Consider the following 21,337-nt stretch of genomic DNA (forward strand, 5'->3'; position numbering starts at 1 on the left):
GAGGCTCAAGATGGGTTGGGGTTTGGGGGAGGCTCGAGATGGGCCGGGGGTGGGCAGAGGCTTGAGATGGGTCAGGGGTGGGGGGGAGGCTCGAGATGGGGCAGGGGAGGCTTGAGATCGGGCAAAATGAAGAGGCCAAGGGGAGTGAAGAGGCCAATGGGGCAAGGGAGATTTTGAGGCAGAGAGAAGGTGAGGAGGAAGGATAGGTGGGAAAGGGGAGGAATGGCAGAAATGAGTTGGAAGAGATGGGGGAGTGGTGAAAGAAAGGGAAAGGGAGAGGTAGAAGAAAGGGAGGTGGAAGAGATGAAGGAGGGCTGTAGAAGCAACATGGGGGGGGGGGGGGGGGGAGGGGGGAGTTGTTGAGGGGATGTGGAAGAGTCTGAGGGGGTGAAGTTAAAGAGAATGCATGGGGCAAGTGTTAGAAAGGGGAGGGAGACAGGCAAGAGAAGGAGGGGTGGTGGACTGGAGGGCAGGGGAAGTTGTAGAGAGGGCAGGGGAAGTTGTAGAGAGGGCAGGGGAAGTTGTAGAGAGGGTAGGGGAAGTTGTAGAGAGGGCAGGGGAAGTTGTAGAGAGGGCAGGAGCAGCTGAAGAGCAAAGGAGATGGGCAGGTGAAGAGAGGGGAGTGGTGGTGAACATACAGAAAGGGAAGGGAGTGGAATTTTAAGAAACTGAAGGGAAGGGGGAAGGAGGAAGGGGGAAGGAGGAAGGGGGAAGGCGGAAGAAGGAAGGTGGAAGAGGGAAGGGAGGGGAAAGGAGGCGGAAGGGAAGGGAAGGGAAGGGAAGGGAAGGGAAGGGAAGGGAAGGGAAGGGAAGGGAAGGTTGGGTTGGGTTGGGTTGTGTGGGAGAGGATGCCAGACAGCGAGGTCATCAGTCTCATCGGATTAGGGAAGGATGGGGAAGGAAGTCGGCCATGCCTTTCCAAAGGAACCATCCCTGCATTTACCTGGAGCGATTTAGGGAAATCACAGAAAACCTAAATCAGGATGGCCGGACGCGGGATTTAACCGTAATCCTCCCTAATGCAAGTCCAGTGTGCTAGCCACTGTGCCACCTTGCTCGCTTTGAAGGGAAGGGAAGGGAAGGGAAGGGAAGGGAAGGGAAGGGGACAGATTGAGGGCGAGATGGGAAACTGAACGGAAGGTGGGAGATTGTAGGGAAGCAGGTTAGATTGAAGGGAAGGGAGAAAAGACTAAGGGAAGGGAGGGGAGACTAAGAGAAGGGAGGGGAGGCTGAAGGGAAGGAAGGGGAGGCTGAAGATTCAAATGGCTTTGAGCATTATGGGACTTAACTGCTGAAGTCATCAGTCCCCTAGAACTTAGAACTACTTAAACTTAACTATCTGAAGGACATCACACACATCCATGCCCGAGGCAGGATTCAAACCTGTGACCGTAGCGGTTCCAAACTGTAGCGCCTAGAACCGCTCGGCCACACTGGCCGGCCGAGGCTGAAGGGAACGAAGGGTATATGGAGGAGAAGAGAGGAGAGATTGAAGAGAAGGGAAAGGAGGCGATAGTGAATAGAAGGGAGGGGAGGTGAGAGTGAATAGAAGGGAGGGCAGGCGAGAGTGAAGTGAAGGGAGGGGAGGCGAGAGTGACGAGAAGGGAGGGGAGGCGAGAGTGAAGTGAAGGGAGGGGAGGCGAGAGTGAAGAGAACGGAGGGGAGGTGAGAGTGAAGAGAAGGGAGGGGAGGCGAGAGTGAAGAGAAGGGAGGGGAGGTGAGAGTGAAGAGAAGGGAGGGGAGGCGAGAGTGAAGAGAAGGGAGGGGAGGCGAGAGTGAAGAGAAGGGAGGGGACGAGAGAGTGAAGAGAAGGGAGGGGAGGCGAGAGTGAAGAGAAGGGAGGGGACGAGAGAGTGAAGAGAAGGGAGGGTTGGTGGAGGGTGTGATGAGAGGTGTGGGGAGGTTGAAGAGAGGGGAGGGTATGTGTAAAGGAGAGGTGGGGAGGTGAGGTGAAAGAAATTGGGAGGCAAGGTGAAAGAAACTGGGGAGGTGAGGTGAAAGAAATTGGGAGGCAAGGTGAAAGAAACTGGAGGGTGAGGTGGAAGAAATTCAGGGTGTATACGTGGACAAGTGAAAAAAATTCCTGGATTTTTCCCGGATTTCCCAGTTAAAAATACACTTTCTCCCGGGTGACAGTATATTTTCCCTTATATGGTTTTATACCCGGGCGTACAATTTCAGGGAGTACAGTTTCCCGGTACTTTAGAAAATGAAACTCATGGAAAAAGACATGTTTTGGATATATCTTTGATGTGCAGCAACATGTACGTTGCGTATTTTCGTATTGCGAAAGTCTACATTGGAATTCCACCAAACACTCCATGTTACTTTCTGAATCATTGAAATCGAGATTTCGATGCACTTTTGTAAGCCGTTCGTAGCTCATGTCACGTGATCTCGCCAGCTGATGACAGCGGATATTGAGAGCATAGGACACGTGATGTAGTCAGCCAACAGCAACATCACTGCTAAGTAGCACGAACACACAAACAGAGAAAGTTAATAGTTTAATTTAATATACAGAGTGCTCCTATGAGAAAAGCAAAGCTTTCACATATAATAGTGGTCTCAAGCTGCAAGAGAAGCTAAGCTTTCGCATATACTGTTGACCTTTTTTGCGTGTGTTACACTTTAAGATATATCACACAAATGTGCCAGTAAAATTTTTAATAATGACATAAATGTCTGATCTTCAGGGTTCGAAATTCTTCTAAATGGCTCGTCATCAAAGAGTTGATTTTTAAATTAGGGTCAATAAGCCACGAAGTACCAATATTAAATGCCTATTAGGCCTACTACAAGCAAAAAGCTTTATGTTAGGAAATAGTTTCAAAAAAATGGTTCAAATGGCTCTGAGCACTATGGGACTTAACATCTGAGGTCATCAGTGCCCTACAACATAGAACTACTTAAACCTAACTAACCTAAGGACATCATACACATCCATGCCCGAGGCAGGATTCGAACCTGTGACCGTAGCGGTCGCGCGGTTCCAGACTGAAGTGCCTAGAACCGCTCGGCCACACCGGCCGGCGAAATAGTTTCACATTTCATTCATAGGCACCAGCTTGTCAGGCATGAGATCGAAAAGTAGTACTGCGAAATTTTTATATAAATTTGGAATCATCTTATTCTTCCATAATTTGTGTGATGTCCCCGTTTCTTCTCCTTCCTCGTTTTAACAAACAATCTTGTCATCACAAATTCTGTAGCTATTGCTGTATTTGTTCGCCGATTAACTTCACTAACCCTGCCAGAATCACAGGTTTAGTTATCCCACGATTATTTTCCGGTTATGCGTATTACGTGCTCGAACAACACGTTTTCCGCGTTACTTCCAGAATAGAATTTACGCGGCTGTTAGCCGGGGCTGTACTACTGGTCCTTACTAGTGTAGCAGCGATCTGGCGAAAAAATTTCTGTCAAAATTTCATTTTCTTGGATACACCGAGAAGATAATGCGTAATCTTTCTCACCTGTTATTCCTGTCAGTCGTTTATTTCCATTCTGGTAGTCTGAATCTATGGATTTCGCTAGTAATTATAACAACGCTGATCATTCGCAAACCCAATCAACCATATAATCAGACAGCGATTGGCATTCATCCGTTTGGCTTTACTCCCTCAGCTCGTATAGCCCCGTCCCCTTTTGTCTGCAGAAAGTTTATTTTTAGATGCGACGAGGATTCTCCTGACAGAGACATCACGTACACTATGCATGCATTCAAAAGTCAACTTATGATTCATTCAGAAATCAACTTAAAATGTGTTCAAAAATCAACAGGGAAGCGTTTCAAAATCATATGAATAATCGCTAGACAAATGTGCGCTGGATGCTAGGCGCTTTGTGAAACAAGTTTTTTCCTCAAGAATATGAATTTGGCACCCCCTTTTCCCGGTAGCATCTAGCTGCTTGCTGCGACTGCTTGCACAGCCAACAGCCACATTCCTGTAGCCAGAAGCGGGAGAATCTACTACCCAAACGTAAATCAACTGCGCATGCGCATGAGCCCGCGTGTAACTGCTAAAACAAATTGAATGTAAACAGTTGCGACTTCACGTTCATTGGAGGCAATTTGTTGTTATGAAGCACTCCATAGTCTTCCTAAAGCCTTTGACACATTTTCAGTGGGCAGAAGCTGGCATGATCACTGTGTGTCATTGTATATGGCACATTTCGTTTGCAATTTAAGTTATTTTCATTTTTTTCTCTCGTTTATGTTTTATTGTTGAAGTATTATTCTGCAGTAGCGGGATACAGTAATATCCTTTGTTAGAGTATTGGTTCTTACCAGTCAAAATTACAAAAATTTAACTGAAAACTAAAACAATGAAAAATTCCCGGAATTCTAAAAATGTCCCGGGTTTTTCCCGGTTTTCTACCGGATGAAAAAATTCGCGGGTTTTTCCCGGATGTCCCGGGTCGTATACACCCTGAAATTAGAAGGTGAGGTGGAAGAAATTAGAAGGTGAGATGGAAGAGAAGGAAGTTGAAGTGGAAGACATATGTTGAGGTGGAAAGCAGGGGGGGGGGGTGAGATGAAAAGCACATGAGTGGAGGCGATGTTGAAGAGAGAGGGGGGACGGGAAAAGAGAGAGAGAGAGAGAGAGAGAGAGAGAGAGAGAGAGAGAGAGAGAGAGAGGGGGGGGGGGGGGGGGGGAGATTACACCACAATATAGATATAGGGTGCCAAAACAATAAAAAGGAAAACAATCATCATATAAACATTGTTCACAGACTCATAAACAATTGATTCTCAGATAATGGGTGGGATGGAAAGACAGCACTCTCTTCTGCGATTAAGAAAAAACCAGTCTGGTCTGCCACATGACTGTGCTGCTATCTGTCTAACCTAATATGACAGACCATGGATCAAGATGTGATGCATCAAAACAATTGGTCTTAGCCAGGTTGCAGGAGTCTAATGTTGGGGACAATGCAGCTCCAAGGTCATGCAGGCACTGGGTTTTTCACATTTTCACAACATTATGTGTATACACTGTGAGAGCACCTTGATTTGGCCAAAAGTATCACCACTCTGCCACTGTCATGGATATTATTGTATTTTTATTAGGGGTTTTAACTTGAGATACAAATGTTTAAGTGTAGCAAATCAATTGTCTATTTCGAAACCACAGAGCTAGTCTGGGTGCTGGCACATGCAAGCACATACACAAGCACAGGCGTGCGCGGGCCACACACTCGCATGCACTGCCGCGACCAAATGCGCACACACGCACACGCACACACACACACACACGCGCACACACACGCACACACACACACACACACACACACACACACGATGTTGTTTGGGTTGTGAATCACATTTATTCTACTAGTTACAAGTTCTATAGGGGTTGATGTCTCTAAGAGAATAAATAATTTATTTAAATATTTTTAAGCACACTTTTACTTTTAAATAAACCAAAATTATGACTATACATACTGTTTTCAATGGGAACCTTATTAGTCTGTTTGCTGATTTTCCACACACATAGTGTGTTATCTGCTGAGCCAGTTATAATATAATCAGGATCAAGAGGGCTCCACAGACAACACAGTACAGCATCACTGTGCAATGAACAATTTGCGATCGGCTGTTGAGATCTAACATCCCACACCTGAAACATAAGAAACAAACAGTTATTTCTTTTCTGCAGAGTGCAGAACACTGGAGTAAGCAGGAAAAATGTCACATTTCATCACATTTATAAAGATGTGGAAGACAATTTCTATCTTGCAAATTAACGTATTGCTTCGATTGTTTCAATGACATTGTAAGTCAATGGTCTTATTGTAATAAATACAAACCAACTGTCTGTTCAAAGACATACAACATGATTGTGTTTAATCCAGGGTGCCCACTATGCAAGTAGGAGTGAAAAACCAATATATATAAAACAAGAAAAAATTCACGCTACAACATGTCCTTGGTTATTGCCACCCATCTATCTTAACTTACATAGTACTTTCTGTCTCAGCATTTCTTCTCAGTAACTTTGTCTTTCTTCACTCCCTTTTCGTCTCCTGTATCTTTCACTTAGTTATCAACACTTATTAACTTGTGAATAATGTTTCAGCAGTAATCTTTGCCTTGCCTACTACCGTATCTCTCATGTTTTCATATCTCATCCAATGCAGTACCCAACAGTCAGTCTTTCTTGTCATCCCATATGGTAACCTGATCCACAGTTATGAGCGACTTTTCCAAAATGTAGCCCTTTTCCTAAACCTTATCAGTCCTCTTCCATCACCCCTCTTCCTTTTCCTTCTACCCTTCAGCAAGAAGTAGGAGCCGCTGGCTCCGAAAGATTGTAAACTTTAATACCTTTATTCATATGTTCTCCTGCCATTGGGAAATAGATTCCATTATTTCTTCAAAAATTGATTACTTTTGTTGCTATGTTAGCCCGTGTAGTCACAAATTTTGCTCAATATCCACTACAATCCTATTTTTGATAACAAGCACAGATGTGGTACTCAGTCAAACGCTTTTCAAAAATCGTGAAATACAGCATCTACCCGACTGCTTTGATCTATGGCTTTCAGTACGTCAAAAGATAAAAGAATGAGTTGGGATTCACATGATTGATGTTTTGGAATCTGTGCTAGCTGGCACGAGGAGATCATTCTGTTTGAAATACCTCATTACATTTGAGCTCAGAGTATATTGTAAGATTCTACAACAAATGGATGTCAAGGATACTGATCAGTAGTTTTGTGCATCATTTTTGCCACTCTTCTCGTAGACAGGTGTGATCTGTGCTTTCTTCCGACTACTGGTAATGGTTTTTTGTTTGATCGATCTAAGGCAGATTGCAGTTAAAAGAGGGGCTAACTCAGCTGCAAAATCAGTATAGAATCTGACAGGGTTCCCATCCTTGGTGTCCAGTGAGACTAAAAAAAAGTTCCCTGTGTTTTCCAGGTTTTCTAGGCCAATTTTTGATTTTTCCAGGGTCACACTGTGCTTAGAGCCTACCCAGTTTTGATTGATTTCATGACAAAAACTAAAAATTTTGCCAACATGTAGGAAGCAATGAGGGATATACTCCGAGTTCAAAGAAAAAAAATTAGTTTAAATTGAACATGGTTTATTTTAACCAAGAAATAAACGTACCGGGATATGACAACATAATTAAGTGGGAAATGTGTTGTGGATGGGAGGGGGGGGGGAGGGGGGGGGGGCAACCACAGGAAAATTAGATGGTTCAGTCACATTAATTTCACCATTGCCTGTGTTTGAAATCAATGTCTAAGAACTACTCACCGATGGGTGTTGCAGCACTAGTAGGGGATGGTATGGTATATAAAGACCATTGGGTGACGCAGAATATAGTGCAGTTGTTGTCGTAATGCGGACATGGAGCAATTTATCTGATATCTAAAAGGGTATGATTGTTGGCTTTCGAGCCAAAGGTGGAAGTATTTTCATTACTGCTAAATTTGTAAACTGTTCAAATACTGCTGTGGTATAGTATAGTGTGCATGGTAGTATGGTGCTAGAGTGACATTTTCACCTGCAGCAGAGAGTGCGGTGATATGAAACTTCCTGGCAGATTAAAACTGTGTGCCGGACCGTACTTGAACTCGGGACCTTTGCCTTTCTTGGGCAAGGTCCTGAATTTGAGTCTCAGTCTGGCACACAGTTTTAATCTGCCAGGAAGTTTCAAAATGGCACTATCTAACAACGCATTGAGGCAACAGTGGTACATCACAGGCCATAGGCGATGGACAGATGTGCAACTGTTGCAAAACTGTCCATCTAGATGAATCACAGGGATACCAATGGTGTCTCCTCAATGACTGTTCAGCGAATGTTGCTGCCGTTGGCCCTCCACAGCAAGCACCTAGTTCATGCACCTATGCTGACTGCTGTTCAGTGGCAATTATGTCTGGAATTTGCAAACTAATAACAGCAACTGGACATCCACTAAGTGTTCTGATGAACCTAGTTTTGTTCCATCAGACAGATGGCTGTTGGTGAGTATGACATGAAAGTCTGAAAGCAAGGGTCCAGGCCAAAGGGGCAAATGTTATGGTCTGTGGGAATGTTTTTGTGGCATTCCCTAGATCACATCATTCTGGAAGGCCCAATGGATCAACACAAGCACGTGCTGGTCTTGGAGATCATATTCAGGATTTTGGCAGTTGGCCCATTAATGTGACTGGACAATGTAGAATGAGACTTGGTAGCAAAGGAAGTAGGAAGTAACATTATTAATAACTAGTCAAATTAGGAACAATCAGCTGTTGGCAGCACACAAGACATAAAAATGAAGAGCATTATATATGCAAATAAAAAATTACACTTTTTACATAGAGATTTAAGAATAAAATCCAAATACCATCTGAACAAAATGATTAAGGAAGGAACAGTAACGGACAAACAGTCCACCGGTGTACTGCTTGTTCATGGTGTCCAACGGGCACAATATTTCATGATAAGACATGTCACCATTAATGAACTGAGCTTCTGAGGTCGCGTGGCCAACTAATATCCCCTGCCCGCAAAAGTCATCCCTTCTACGGTCCGCGGTTGGGGAGATGCTAGCGTTGGCATCTGTGGCAGCATTGATGCAAGCGCTCTGTTCATCCTGATCACCAAATCATTTTGTTTCCTGAGAGTCTTCTTGATTAAACCCAGTGCTGGTTCCCAAGTCCTGCTGAGATTATAGCAGCAATCTCAATTGCTGAGATCGTCCCTGGCGCGAATTTCTATGGCCCCTCTATCGACATTGTCCCAGTATTTGGAAGTCTGCGTCAAGATCCTGGTACATTCGTTCTCCATTATGTGATTCTCAGACAAATAGTTCACTGCAACCGCTGACTTGTTGGGATACAGGAGTCGAGTGTGACTCTGGTGTTCTTGGCAACGATCTTTAACAGTGTACACTGTCTGTCCAATATATATCTTTCGACATTGGCATGGAATCTGGTATATACTGGCCTTCCCCAAACCGAGCTCACCTCTGAGGCTTCTCAATGATGCCCACTTTTATTTGGTGGGCAAAAGGCAATCTTTACTCAGTGCTTCCTTAATGTGCTTCCGATTTTTCTAATAGTGTGCCAGTGTATGGTATAAAGGCAGTGGCTGCCTCTTCCTCTTCCATCTCCACAGGTTGTACTGTTGTGGGGTGAAGAGTGCATCTAGTGTGTTTTCTGGATACCTGTTATTTCGAAATACAGTTCTGAGGTTTTCCAATCCCTCAGGCAGACACTCTGCATCTGAAATAGAGGATGGCCAGTGTACTAGTGCTTTTAGTACCCCATTCCTCAGCTAAGAGTGGTGGCAACTGTCTGTATGCAAATACAGGTCAGTGTCTGTCTTCTTCTGGTACATGCCATGAACCAAGGTGTCATCAGCTCTTCTCCTGGCCATGAAGTCCATGAATGGCAGGTAATCTTTCTTCTGCTTCCGTCTCCATAGTGAATTTAATGTTGGGATGTACGGAGTTAAAATGAGTAAGGAAGTCAGCAAGTTTGCCCCTTCTGTGGGGCCATATAACGAAAGTGCCATTCACATAAAGAAAAAACAAATGGGTTTCAATTTGGAGACGCCAGGGCTTCTTCCTTGAAGTATGCCATATACAAATTCACAACCACAAGTGAGAGTGGGTTGTCTACTGTGACTCCTCCTATTTGTTCATAGTATTCTCAATTAAACAGAAAATATGTGGAGGCCCCGGACATGTCTAAAAATCCAGTGATCTGTGTGTCAAATTTCTAACAAATAAGCTCTAGTGACTCTCATAGAGGTACCCTGGTGAACAATGAAATGACATCAGAACTCACCAGGATATCTGAGTCTTTCACTCTGAAGTTGTTGAGACATTTTACAAAAACCACGGAACTGCAGATATGATGAGTGCATTTACCCACAAGAGGGCTTAGTATTTCTATCAGGTAATTTGTCAGCAAATATATAGGTGCCCTAATGTTGCTGACAGTGTGGTGCAAAGGCACCTCATCTTTGTGGACTCTAGGAAGTCCATAAAGTTTTGAGAGTACAAGTCCTTACGGTAACAGTTTCCTGGCAACCCCCTCTTGTAAACCCGTGTCCTTGAGAAGAGCCCTAGTATCGTTCTTCGCCTTCTTTGTGGGGTGAGTGTTGGTCTTCCAGTAGGAGACTTCATCTAGCTGGCTCTGTGTTATCCCAAAGTAGTCCTTGTGGGAAAGAACAACAGTTGCGCTGCTTTTGTCAAGAAGTAAGACAACACTCTCAGGGCACCCTCTCAGGTCCCAAATGGCCGCCCTTTCTCTGCTGGTAATGTATGATTTCAAAAGCTTAGTTCTCGTCAGAGCATGGCAGGTTTCACAACATACTTCTTCAGCTGTTTTAGGCAGTAGTTGTGCTGCAAACTGTTCAACTGTGCTGATGATGTCCATGACCGAAGTGGGAGCAAAGTTAACTCCCTTCTCAGGAAATGAAACTGCATCATTACTCCGCTCCAAGTCAGTCAGATTGTTCACGGTCTTACTTGGTGCCTCCAGTGATGAATTGTCAGAGATACGTGACAACTTTAATATTTGACATCCTGTAGCTTTCCTTTGAGCAGAATTGGCTGCCACCCAGGTAACACTATAAATCCAGTCCTAGGTCCAATAATTAAAATGATTAGCCAACTGCAAATTTCATCTAAATAGTTCCTGGGAAGTATACTCAATGCTCCAGCGAGAAAAGTACACTCTCTCATGTATCAAGGCAAGGCTGGCCCACTTTTCAGTTTTCCTGGCTGCTGCAGAATCGATGTGCTGCCTGACCTTAGCAAAGTTCGGCACATCTCTTCAGAAATGCTAGAGCACTCAGGAAAGGCATCTCTGATGGTAAAGCTTGTCGAATTTCTTCATGTTGTGATACATCTCCTCCCCATAAAGTTCTATGATGTGATTCTTTAGTTTCTCCAAATTCATTTGTCAACCAAACAGTCCACAGGTGTACTGCCAGTTCATTGTGTCCAACGGCCACAATATTTCGGTGATCAGATGTGTTGCCAGTGTCAGATGCGCTAACGAATTGAGCTCCAGAGGGCACGCGGCCCACTATATCCCCTGCTCCTGCAAGGCATTCCATCTGTGGTCCGCACCATGTCCTTGCTTCGGCGGTTACAGAGACACTAGCATTGACATCTGTGGTATGGATGATGTAGGTGCTCTGTTCGCCCTGGTCACCAGATCGTTTTGTTTGCTGAGAGTATTCTTCACTAAACTCACTGCTGACTCCCAAGCCTTGCTAAGATTAACCCCAATCTCAGTTGAGAGATCGTCCCTGGTGTAAATTGTTATGACATCTCCAACAAGGCTGTCTCAGTATTTGGAAGACTGTGCCAACATCCTGGCACTTTCAAACACTATTGCGTGATTCTCAGACAAACAATGCCCTGTGACTGCTGACTAACTGGGATACACGAGTCGAGTGTGCCTCTGGTGTTCTCGGCAACGATCTTCAGCAGTGCTCCCTGCCTGTCCAGTACATGTCTTTTAATACTAACATGGAATCCAGTACATGGTGACTGTCTGCAAATTGAGATCATCTTTGATTTCAAAGAGGACCTAAGTTTGTGGAAGGCCAGAGTATAACAGATTCCATGTCAGTGTGGAAAGACATATGAGGCGTGTTCAAAAAGTAAGGTTACTTTATATTTTTATGAAAAAATATTTATTTATTCATCAATATGCATGTTGTTCCCTTCAAAGTAATCCCCCTCAGATACAGCACACTTGTGCCAACACTTCTTCCAATCCTCAAAGCATTTCTCATAAGCACTTTTTGGTACAGCCTTGAGTACTTCCAGCGATGAAGTTTTTATTTCTTCAATTGTTGAAAATCTTCATCCTTTTATAGATCTCTCCAGTCTGGGAACAGGAAAAAGTAGAAGGGGGCCAAATTCGGTGAATATGGCGGCTGAGGCACGGTTATCATGTTGTTTTTGGCCAAAAAATCTCTCATGCAATGATGAATGAGCAGGTGCATTGTCTTGATGCAAAAGCCATGAATTGGTTTTCCATAATTCTGGACTTTTTTGTGTATTGCTTCTCGCAAACAGCACATAACATCAAGGTAATACTCATTACTGACCCTACGACCTTGAGGCAAAAATTCATGATGCATTACGCCACAGTAATTGAAAGAAACAGTGAGCGGAACTTTGACATTTGATCGAACTTGGCATGCTTTTCTCGGTTTTGGCTCTGCGGGATGCTTCCAGTGGGATGACTGGGCTTTGATTTCGATGTCATAACTGTAAACCCATGTATCACCACCAGTTATGGCCCTTTCCAGCCAATCAGTATCATCACTGATGTCATTCAAGAGCTCCTGAGCGATGCTAATGCAACAGTTCTACTGATTAGAATTAAGACATTCTAGAACAAACTTCACTGATGCACATCTCATGCACAAAGCATCAGAAAAAATTGCACGACAAGAGCTGACTGATATGCCAACATTCTCAGCAACTTCTCTTAAAATAATCCGACAATTTTCGAAAACAATTTTCTTCACAGCTTCATTATCACCTGTTATTGATGTGCTGGGGCGTCCAGAGCAAAGTTCGTCATTGGCATCTCCTCAGCCATCTTGGAAGAGCTTGTATCATTTGTAAACATTTTTTTTTATTTAGAGCAGACTCACCATATACCACAGTCATCATTTCAAGTGTTTTAGCACATTTGATTCCATTTTTCACACAAAATTTGATGCAAATTCTTTGCTCTACTTTTATAATAATCGAAAATCGTCAAGCACACTAAGACAGGTCTAACCTTTCTATCTGTCAAACACAAAGTATGCTGTTCACTTGAAAACGGTGAACATATGTCGGGGATGTGTGTACCAACATAATAAAAATGTAATTTACATCGCCTGCAAAATTTGAAAAGTCACCTTACTTTCTGAACAGCCCTCATATATTGGACAGACAGGACACACCATTTAAGATCATTGCCGAGAAAACCCGAGGCACGCTCAACTCATGCATCCCAACATGTCCACAGTTGTAGAGCACTGTTTGTCCAAGAATCACGTGATGGAGTATGAACGTACCAGGATCTTGGCACAGGCTTCCAAATACTGGGACAGCATTATTAGAGAGATCATAGAAATTCGCAACAGGGAAAATGTCTCCAACCAAGACTGTGGCTATAATTTTAGTATGGCTTGGGAATCAGCACTAAGTTTAATCATGAAGACTTTCAGCAGACAAAACGATCTGGCGACAAGGGAAAACAGGGCATCTACATCAACGCTACCACAGATGCCGACATTTGCACCTCTGTGACCCCTGACACAAAGACAGGTGTGCGGATCACAGGTGGAACAGCTCTCAGGTTAGGGGATATAGTCAGAAGCACACCCTCACGAGTTCAGTTTGCCAGCGCACCTGATGACGGCGACATGTCTGAATGTCTGATCGCCGAAATAGAGTGTCCGTTGGACACTATGTACTGGCAGCATACCAATGGACTGCTTGCTCAACAAATATGCCGGGAGAAACTGACGAATCACAGTAATACACTAGTCTAACAAGGACACATAAATGGACAGTAAGTCACAAACAAGTAGTTGCAGTGATAGAATTACTACCTCAATCAGATAAATCTCTTTCTCACCTCTTTCCATGAGCTTTGTTTTTTATAGTTTGTAGTGCTCTTAGGTTGTCTCTACTCACTTTTTTCTTTCTCTCATTTTCTTCTGACTTCTCAACTGTCCTTTTCTCTGGTACTATGTCATGGCACCTATCACATGCATTTCTAAAGCTGTGTATTAACTGTTTTGTGATGATTACAGATCGCCCCCCCCCCCTCCCCCCCCCCCCCCCCCCCCAGTGACCTTCATGACATCTCCAACAGTATGAACAGCTATGAGAAAGGTTTCAGTCAAATTATTACCAGAATGGAGTTGTCAGAGAAACCTCTTCTAAGGCTGGCACAGTCATGGAAAAGACTGCAAGAAATCTTGATAAATCTCTTCAAATTTTCACGTCTACTCTTCACCCAAATGGCCATAATCCAGAACTGACTGATGCGAACATGATCCCCATCAAATTCTTTGAGGACTTCCTTTACTAGCATCAGCTCCACCAAACTTTGGAACTCATCGGCAAAGGCGCCATCATCATGGCCACCAAAGCAATATAAGGTAGTGAGACATATCAATGCAGTGCATAACTGTCTATTCTCATGGTCAGCATTAATTGGCACTTCGAGGACAGAACATGGAACGCCTTTCATAAAGAAATAAGCCGGGGGCTATTTATCCATAATTGTGGATACCATACTCTTCACAAATGTAAGGCACTCATTCTGGAACACCAAGATATATTTCTCCGATATGTAATATTGACCCAGATCTTCACTGCTTCTTACCTGATGTCCACTTTCTGAGGCTGCCACTGGTTTTAATTGTTATTCAGATCTGTGCTGATGCTACACTGTTTCTACAAACTTCTGCTTGGACAAATTTTCTCAATTAATTCTTTGACAACCAACAACAGGGAATTACAGAAGAAAGGAGTTACACAAGCATATCACTGAAATTTAGTCATAAACAAGTCAACCTGAGCAGCTACAGTTTCAAAAAAGGTGAAATGAACTGTCAGCATCTTGCCCCTAAACGACTCACGCACTACCTCGTAGTTAAGACTCCCAGGAATTACAGTAGTGACCTTAGGCTTTGGTTTTGCCCACTTCTGTTCCTTCTTCACTCTTTCTACTGCCGTTACACATTTTTAAACATTTCCTGAGCCCAGACAGGCACAATTTTATTTTCCACCCAACCAACAGCAAAAAGCTTCTGTGGGAAAACTGACGTGCTTATAATATTGTTGAAATCAGCTTGGCAGGAGGGAACATTGAGAAGATTACACAAAGCTCTCAGAAACTGAACAAGATTCCAACTAAAGCTAGTAAAACCTGTCTTAAAGCCATCTTGCTCTATATGTAGGCCACATGTCCCAAAGTCCAAAAGCATGGTACCCTCTCAATTACCCTTGCCTTTGAGCTGGCTTTTCAGCTCTCTTAGAAAAGCTTCATTAACACAATGGCCATCCATGGACGAATGAATAACTTGCGTTTTTAGATTTACCTCCGATTGGATGCACCAGCCTCAAATTCAACTAAACCTTTTATAGCACTTTTTCTCAAAAACACTGAAGTGAGGTACCAGCTAGAAATGTGGCACAACCACTATTCCAAAAACATGCAAACATATCAAACACCATCACTATCACATCACATGCAGCAACACTCTCCTGCAGTTATTTTGTGAAAAATGGCTCCAGTCTAAATGCAATGCCGCATTTTATTTTTGACTTCTGAAGCTGCATTTTAGAGGTAATGTTACTGGCTGCTAAGGTGCCAATGTCCTGAGAAGACTGGTGCCTCACAGCAGCCAACAGATAGAAATGGATCTCTGTCTTCATCATATCATCCCTCTGCACATAATCTAGTATCATCGGCCACAGTCCAGAAGTTCCTGTAGTAGGTGCTTGATGTGACTGCCTCAGGGTAATGCCTGGTAGCTAGGACACACCACAATTGCATGCTGCACTCCCTGCCTGCATTGCAGCAGACAAAAAGTACATGGAAGCTGATTAGAAATACTGCTTTTTTTCACTGAAACTGGTTATTTTATTTCCGGTACACATGGTGAATCAAGGGCATCATCAAGATTGTCCTTTCCATTGTCAGAGTTGACATTTAGTTGGAGGCATCCAGAGGTGGCAGGTGGCACTGCAGAGGCCATGTTCAATGCAATAGCAAAAGTTGAACTGACAGTCGCATACGGAGCAAAAATTACAAACTCATGTCTATTTGCAGCGAACAGCATGGATATAGACAATGTAAGCTTCCTAGCAGCCTGGAGCCCAGCTTACTTCTTTCCTTTGCAAGACTGGACAAGGTTTGCTTGTCTGTATTTTTGAGTGACAAGTTTATTTTAGACAACATGAACCAAACATTGAATTTTCAGATGTGTGCTCTATGATCCACCAAAATTCTCAATACTCAGTCCAGCAAGGGTTGAATGCACATTTACAGTTCTTTGAGTAAGCCTGAGGTAACATAGGCATTAGACAGGATCATACTTAAACAACAAAGTGAGATGTGATCCAAGAGTTCACAGAGACAGGATGCCACTAGAAAATTTCACAACTGTGCTTTTTTCTTTGTCATGAGCAACTTCCACCACTCCCCATCACTTATGCGTCTCCCTGAGTGGGTCCAAAGCAAAGTGATAAAATCTTCCTTGCACGTGTGTAATTGAAAGTAGTTTATGTTGACTAAAACCCACAGCAGAATTGGAAATACTGGCCATTGTGGGTAGAAGTGATGCAAAAAGTCATCTCACCCCAATACCTTAGGCACCTACTTCCACAGTCCCCACTCAACATCTGACCCCCTGCATTCCACTGCAAGCTTTAGCTCAATGTCAATTAAGCCAACAACTACATGCCGAAGCCCCAATGACTCCTGGTTAGTGTTCTAATTACACAATAAGGTTCCTACCACTAAAGATCTGTAATCAATCTTATTTGTACACAACATAATGAGATAGACAGCTGTTAGCATGCACAACAGTAATTTTTTGTTATATGTCCAAAAAATGAACTGTGTGCAAACCTATCACACCCTAGCATTCCTGGTTCCAAATTAATGGATTTGAATAGGCCACAACCTCCCCTAAAAGCACATGTCTTTGTGATAAAAACCATGTTAGCAAACAAAGCAGTACATCTGAAAAGATGTAAATGTAAACCACACAAACACATCACAGATCCTTGAGCATTACATTGCGTTACAAACACAAAGAATCATGACACAACAACAAACTAGCATAGGATGGCCAGGCTACGGTGACAGGCATACCAGCTATTCCATGTAAACAACAACAAACCTCTGCATAGCTCATCTGGACTTGGCCTGGCTGAGTTGGTTGGCTTGTTGCTGATAGTGAACAGTTAGCACAGTACTGCATCAAGCCAAGCAGAGTGCAGACAAATGCCTCTGGCCAAAATCAAATGAGACATCATGTCTTTCCAGGGTCTTTATGGAAAATGGAAAAATTTCTTGTGTTCCCTAGAACAAAAAATTCCCTGAGATTTCCCTATCTTCTAGGTTTTCCACGATGCTGGACATCCTGCCATTGCGCCCTAGTAGGAAGAAAGGAAGACTGATTTTAATTCCTGTTGACATCAAGGCCATCAGAGACTGAGTGCAAGTTCGGATTATGTCGATGGGGAAGGAAAACATCCGTCCCTCTGAAAGAAACCATCCCACAGGAAACCTAAATTTGGATGGATGGATGTGAGTTTGAACCACTGTCCTACTGAATGCGAGTCCAGTGTGCCATTGGGCCCTGAAGCTTTATTCATGTTTAAGGATTTCAGCTCTTTCTTACCATCAATGACTCTAATATTTGTTTCAAGCACCTTTTCAGTGACATGAGTATTAAACTGGAGGCAATGCTCCTGAGTGTTCCTTGGTAAAGATGCAGCTCAAAATCAGAATGAACAAGGATGGGTAATAAAAACAACGGTCCTTTTGAAACATACTGTCAGGCCATTACCCCCAGGTAATTTTGGGAAAATCTGAAGCTCGAATGCTTTACAGACAATCACACCCCAGTCCTCTTGAATATGAACCTGTGGTCTTAACCATTACACCATCTTAATCAATGAACAAGTCACAAGTGATGAGAGTGATGACTGGAAACATACAATGGATAAACATTTTATGAAGACAACGTGGATGTTTTAAAATTTCAAATTGTTCGCAAGATGAATGAAAATCACAAATGGTCGAAAATGAAAATAGTGATATTCTAGAAATACTGCCAAATGAAGTACATAAAGCCACTTGAAGTATGAAAAAAGGAATTTTTCAGTAGAACTGATTAAAGCAGGACGATAAGTCATACAAAAGGAACTTCCTGGCGTACAAGCGATGTTGGTGCAGATACTGTGGTGGCAACTTCCACTAACAAATGTAAACAACAGAGGTGCAGTGACTGTGGTGGCAACTTCCAGTAGCAACTGTAAACAACAGAGGCACAGTAACTTTGATAGCAGTTTGAACTGACAACTGTAAACAATAGAAGTGCATTCAACCGATCAGTTGTTAGCAGGCAGTGTTAAGTATTGGTTATGTGCCTGTAGTGTGTCAATGTTGTTGTAATAAATCTTAATGAAGCAATATCTCTAAATCAAGTGTTCAAGACATTCTCCAGAATGTTTTGAAGAAGGCAAAAGTGTGACCCAAATCTGTTCCTCACACCTTGACTTCCGAATAAAATGATGCATGTTCACCTGCAATGACTTGATTGAAATCCAAAATGTGAAAAATTCTTTCTCACATGGGAGAAAGGGGGGGGGGGGCAGTTTTATTGTCACAGGTTATGAGACTTGGCATCATACAAACCTACCACAGAAGGACAAAGTATAGAAATTCACATGATAGTGTCAGCACTTTGACAACATAAATGACATTCAAGACTGTCACGCGCGAGTTGAACAACACTGCAAACAATGTTTCCAACAGTTGCATTTGGTTGTATTAATGTTCAGTAAATCAAAGTGTAAATGTAAGTTTAGGTGTGTGTGTGTGTGTGTGTGTGTGTGTGGGGGGGGGGGGGGGGGGGGGGGGGGAGATATGTAAACTATCTGATGCATTTAAACCACCATCTTAAAATATTTTTCTATATTTTTATGAAGCCAGGCCCGAAACTATTTGTACTTACGGAGTATACCTATTCACTAAACTTACCAACAACACAAAGAAAAACATTAGATTTAAAAAAAGCAAATGAACAAGCAGCTATCAGTAGCTGGTGTACCATTCACAAGGTGCGAACAAAATTTAGAAACAAGCCAAAAGTACAAATCACAACTTTGAAACTCTTAGATTTTGAGAAAGCTTTCGACTCAGTTTCAACCAAATATACACTAAATAACCTTATGAAGTAAGGAACTTGTTCAACCTATGTTAGTATACTAGAGAATACATATGTGAACATTATAGATTTCATCAGGTTTCTTCAGGATACTCACAAATACAAAAAAGAACAAGGTGTCAGGCACAGAGATTCTTTAACGAAAACTATTCTCAACAGCACCAGATATAATTTTTAGACCTCAAATGCATAATATATACACTGAAAAGAAATAGCATGCACAGTAAAAACAATCTGGATTGGTTTTGGTTAAGTAAATGACTTTTTCAAAACAAAGATTATACAGTGTCTGAAATGGACAGACAAAACTGTAAAATTGCAAGGTGACAGAATGGCCAGTACTTGCCTTCAAGATGTGAAACTTCAGTGTAGCTAATAGACACTTAAAAGAATACTCAGCTTTTGATCTGTTAGTTCCTTTCACAGGAACAAATGAGGAATATGTTTGAGAAGAGGTACCAAACTAATTGTGAGGACAAGAGGGGCGGAGGGGAGAGGCATGAAGGAGGCCTGAGTGGTCTTCCCCTCCTTCCCAACCTATCCCTCTTTCCTCTCATGGGAAGGAAAAAACACTTCTGATTACTAGGGAGTTTTTTTACCTTTAAATTTGCCAACTGACCATACTGCAATTGTCGCCAGAAATAAGTATCATTGTTGTTGATGTTGTCAGCACTGGACTATGCAGTCTTTTGTTGCAAGTTATTTCTGAAATATCCTTTTTTATTCCAGCTTTAAAACTGTGGTTTTTGTTGAGGTCTTCTGTGCAAAGAGTGGTTTGTGGCAGTCCTCCATGTTACTCCATCCCATGCAAACCTCTTCATCTCTGATAACAACTGTCATATGAACTTACTTATTGTAGTCAGACCTTGGTCTCTCACTGTAATTACCCCCCCCCCCCCCCCCAATTGCCCAACGCACAAACTTCCCTCTATTACCAAACTGATGATTCCTACCAGCCTCAGGATGTGTCCTATCAACCAGTCTCTCCTTTTTCTTTGAACTAGTACTCTGAGACAAGTACTCCTCTCTCCCAACATGACCTTCATTATATTTTAAAAGAAGAGCAACTTCTACTTATCAAATATTGAAACAGGGATAACTGAGTAGGATTTCTGGCATAAAAACTTCACAATGATTACCGTAACCTTCATTTATTTTCCACATTTCCTACAGACCATTTCTGATGAAATACCTACATATTACAAATTGTGGGATGTATTTGTATGTGTGTCAGCTCCGCAAACTGTTAAAAGTACAATCAGATATTCTATATGAAATAGTGGACCACAGCTCACAATAATTAAGCACGAGTCCAACAGGCAAAGCACTGATCATCTCAATAATAAAGTAATTCATCCTTTTCTTAATCTACTAAGTTCACTGACTGATATACAATTCATTTCAATAATCCTTATTAATATGAGATACTTAACTGCGCTGTTCCATCATACGAAGCAGATACAAGCTGACCACTAATATGTGGACTCCAAGACACACTCACTACCCTGCTCAAATGTCCACTCAACTCAGCCATTGGTTTTCTGTCAGTGGTTGCACTACCTAAAGCACAAAAAAATAAACTGGAATCTAATATTTACAAAATTAGCAAAAGATTACCAAGCAATTATTAGCATGCCATTCAAAGTTAAACGCTTTTTCTAATAACACGGAAGATAAAAACTTAAATCTGATGGGCATAGTAAGTGCAAAAATAAATTTAAAAATAATATCAATGCTACAAACTAACAATGAAACCTGACAAAAATACAACATAACAAAACAATTAAAAGTATCAGTTCCATCAAACAGCAATCAACTTCAAAGTGTATAATCTGCACTATACCTATACCCATATCAAAAACAAATTCAGAGAGAGGCTGTGATTAGGGTCACTGATATGTATCTAATGACAAGTCTGTTAGAAATACATGTACTTAGGTGGAAAAAATGGAAACTAAAATAGGATATCTGAGTTCAATTCCCCATGTGCAAATACATTTTTCTGACATTTATGGCTCAAATCAGTGTACTATATTGAACAATTTATATTCTTAAACAAATAATTTCTAAACAAAACAATAGGTCGGTAAAACAGACTTGGTCGAAAGAGTAGTCCGATTAACATAATGTCTTAACAACTTTATTGCCAGTTACAATCAGCGAACAGGTGAAAGTGCTGAGTCTGACAATAAAATTGTTAAAACAAAGTGTGTTTGTGGTTGGCATTAATGTTAAAAGTCAACAAGGAATACTGCAGTATCAACGGTCTGTTCATTGACTGCACTCGGTGCATTGCCCACAGCTCTCATCTTCACAGAAGATACCTTTAAATCAGCTACCAATGAACTGCTGCTACAGAGGGCTCGTTACATACCGCCAGGTGGTACT

General features: G+C 42.3%; 1 protein-coding gene across 1 annotated transcript in view; it reads right to left on the reverse strand.

Moving 5' to 3' along the window:
• LOC124606551 (gem-associated protein 5) overlaps positions 1-21,337 on the reverse strand; it is a 344,051-nt gene that overhangs the window by 131,175 nt on the left and 191,539 nt on the right. Inside the window, exons 12-13 of the mRNA XM_047138535.1 lie at positions 20,382-20,509; positions 5,450-5,624 (exon numbers count right to left, since the gene is read on the reverse strand). Coding sequence (XP_046994491.1) covers positions 5,450-5,624; positions 20,382-20,509 — 303 coding nt within the window. The remainder of the gene's footprint in view (positions 1-5,449; positions 5,625-20,381; positions 20,510-21,337) is intronic.

The sequence above is a fragment of the Schistocerca americana genome, chromosome 3 (genome assembly GCF_021461395.2).
Source record: "Schistocerca americana isolate TAMUIC-IGC-003095 chromosome 3, iqSchAmer2.1, whole genome shotgun sequence".
NCBI lineage: Eukaryota > Metazoa > Arthropoda > Insecta > Orthoptera > Acrididae > Schistocerca > Schistocerca americana.